Here is a 1,150-nt window from a genome sequence, read left to right as displayed (position 1 = left end):
TATTTTTATTAATATAAGTTTTAATATAATTTTTTATATAATATTGCACGTAGATAATATTGTATTATATAATGCTAAAGAACTTATTTTTTTATGAAAAATATTAAAAATATTAAAGATAAGATTTAGACTTTTAGTTATTATATATTATTGTAAATAATAATTGTTTAATTATAAAATTCATGCATTTTGCTCATTGTTGTTATGGCCGTTGTTGTTTTGGTCGTTATCTTTTTGCCCGTTATCGTTTCGTCCGTCGTCTTTACTTTTTGAACGATCATTTCTTTGTTTTCGTCCCCCAGCTCTGTCTATTGCTCCTGTGAACCAGCGACTTGTTTTAGATATAATTTCTTTTTCACTTACTGAAAATTTCTCAATTAGAACATCTACAACAAGATGCATAATTATTTTTCCATACTATACATATAATGTATAATACATATATATAATACATATGTAATAAATAAAATAATTGAAAATACAAAGCACGTACCTCTTATGCATTCAAAGGTACGCGTATTACAAAAACTTTTCTTTTTCTGTCCACTACTTTCACGTCCGCAAGCACTATATTGCATTTGAACATCTTTGCTAAGAAGAGCTGTTAATATAGTTGAAATGCTTTTTGTAACATTTTCTATACCTGTTATTTGATTCGCCGTCATGACTTTCTAAATGTTAAAATATAAACATTATATTTTTTCCAATCTCCTCATATTTATTTAAAATGAATAATTTTTATATCTCTTACATATGCTTCTTCTTTTTTCATGTCTAGTGATAATTGCTCATTAAACTTTACGAACTCTTCTACATTATTTAATGGCAAAGTAACTGCTAAGTCCTTTTTACATTCTGTTACTAGTGTACCCAAAGGTCGACCAGTATTAAGTGCTAACGTATTTTTTATGTCATTAATGCTTTTATGAAGATCATATAAAATGCTCCTTTTCATGCTTTCAATTTCTTGTTTAACTGTCGATTCCAAATGATCAAATCGATCCATTAATTGTGCAGAAAAATCGTTATTACTGTGATGTTTTGTCTTATTCTTTATATCTGAAAAATAAGTTGTAATGATATAATTGGAAAAAATATTGTGTAATTTCACAAGTACATATTTTTTAACAAAAATTGGAACGGTATTAAG

The 1,150-nt window shown here is 26.3% G+C and overlaps 1 protein-coding gene across 1 annotated transcript; it reads right to left on the bottom strand.

The window, feature by feature from the left end:
- Positions 1 to 180: 180 nt before the first annotated feature.
- LOC108761642 (putative uncharacterized protein DDB_G0278921) lies at positions 181 to 596 on the bottom strand. The gene is made up of 2 exons (XM_018508320.1): positions 494 to 596; positions 181 to 386 (listed from the first exon to the last, which is right to left on the bottom strand). Exons 1-2 carry the CDS (start codon positions 576 to 578, stop codon positions 181 to 183), a joined length of 291 nt encoding a protein of 96 aa, XP_018363822.1. The 5' UTR covers positions 579 to 596.
- Between the last annotated feature and the right edge of the window lie 554 nt (positions 597 to 1,150).

This window comes from Trachymyrmex cornetzi, unplaced genomic scaffold (assembly GCF_001594075.2).
Source record: "Trachymyrmex cornetzi isolate Tcor2-1 unplaced genomic scaffold, Tcor1.1 C3875366, whole genome shotgun sequence".
In the NCBI taxonomy this organism is placed as follows: domain Eukaryota; kingdom Metazoa; phylum Arthropoda; class Insecta; order Hymenoptera; family Formicidae; genus Trachymyrmex; species Trachymyrmex cornetzi.
The sequence above is the reverse complement of the archived record's forward strand: the minus strand, read 5'-3'. Positions and strand labels throughout refer to the sequence as shown.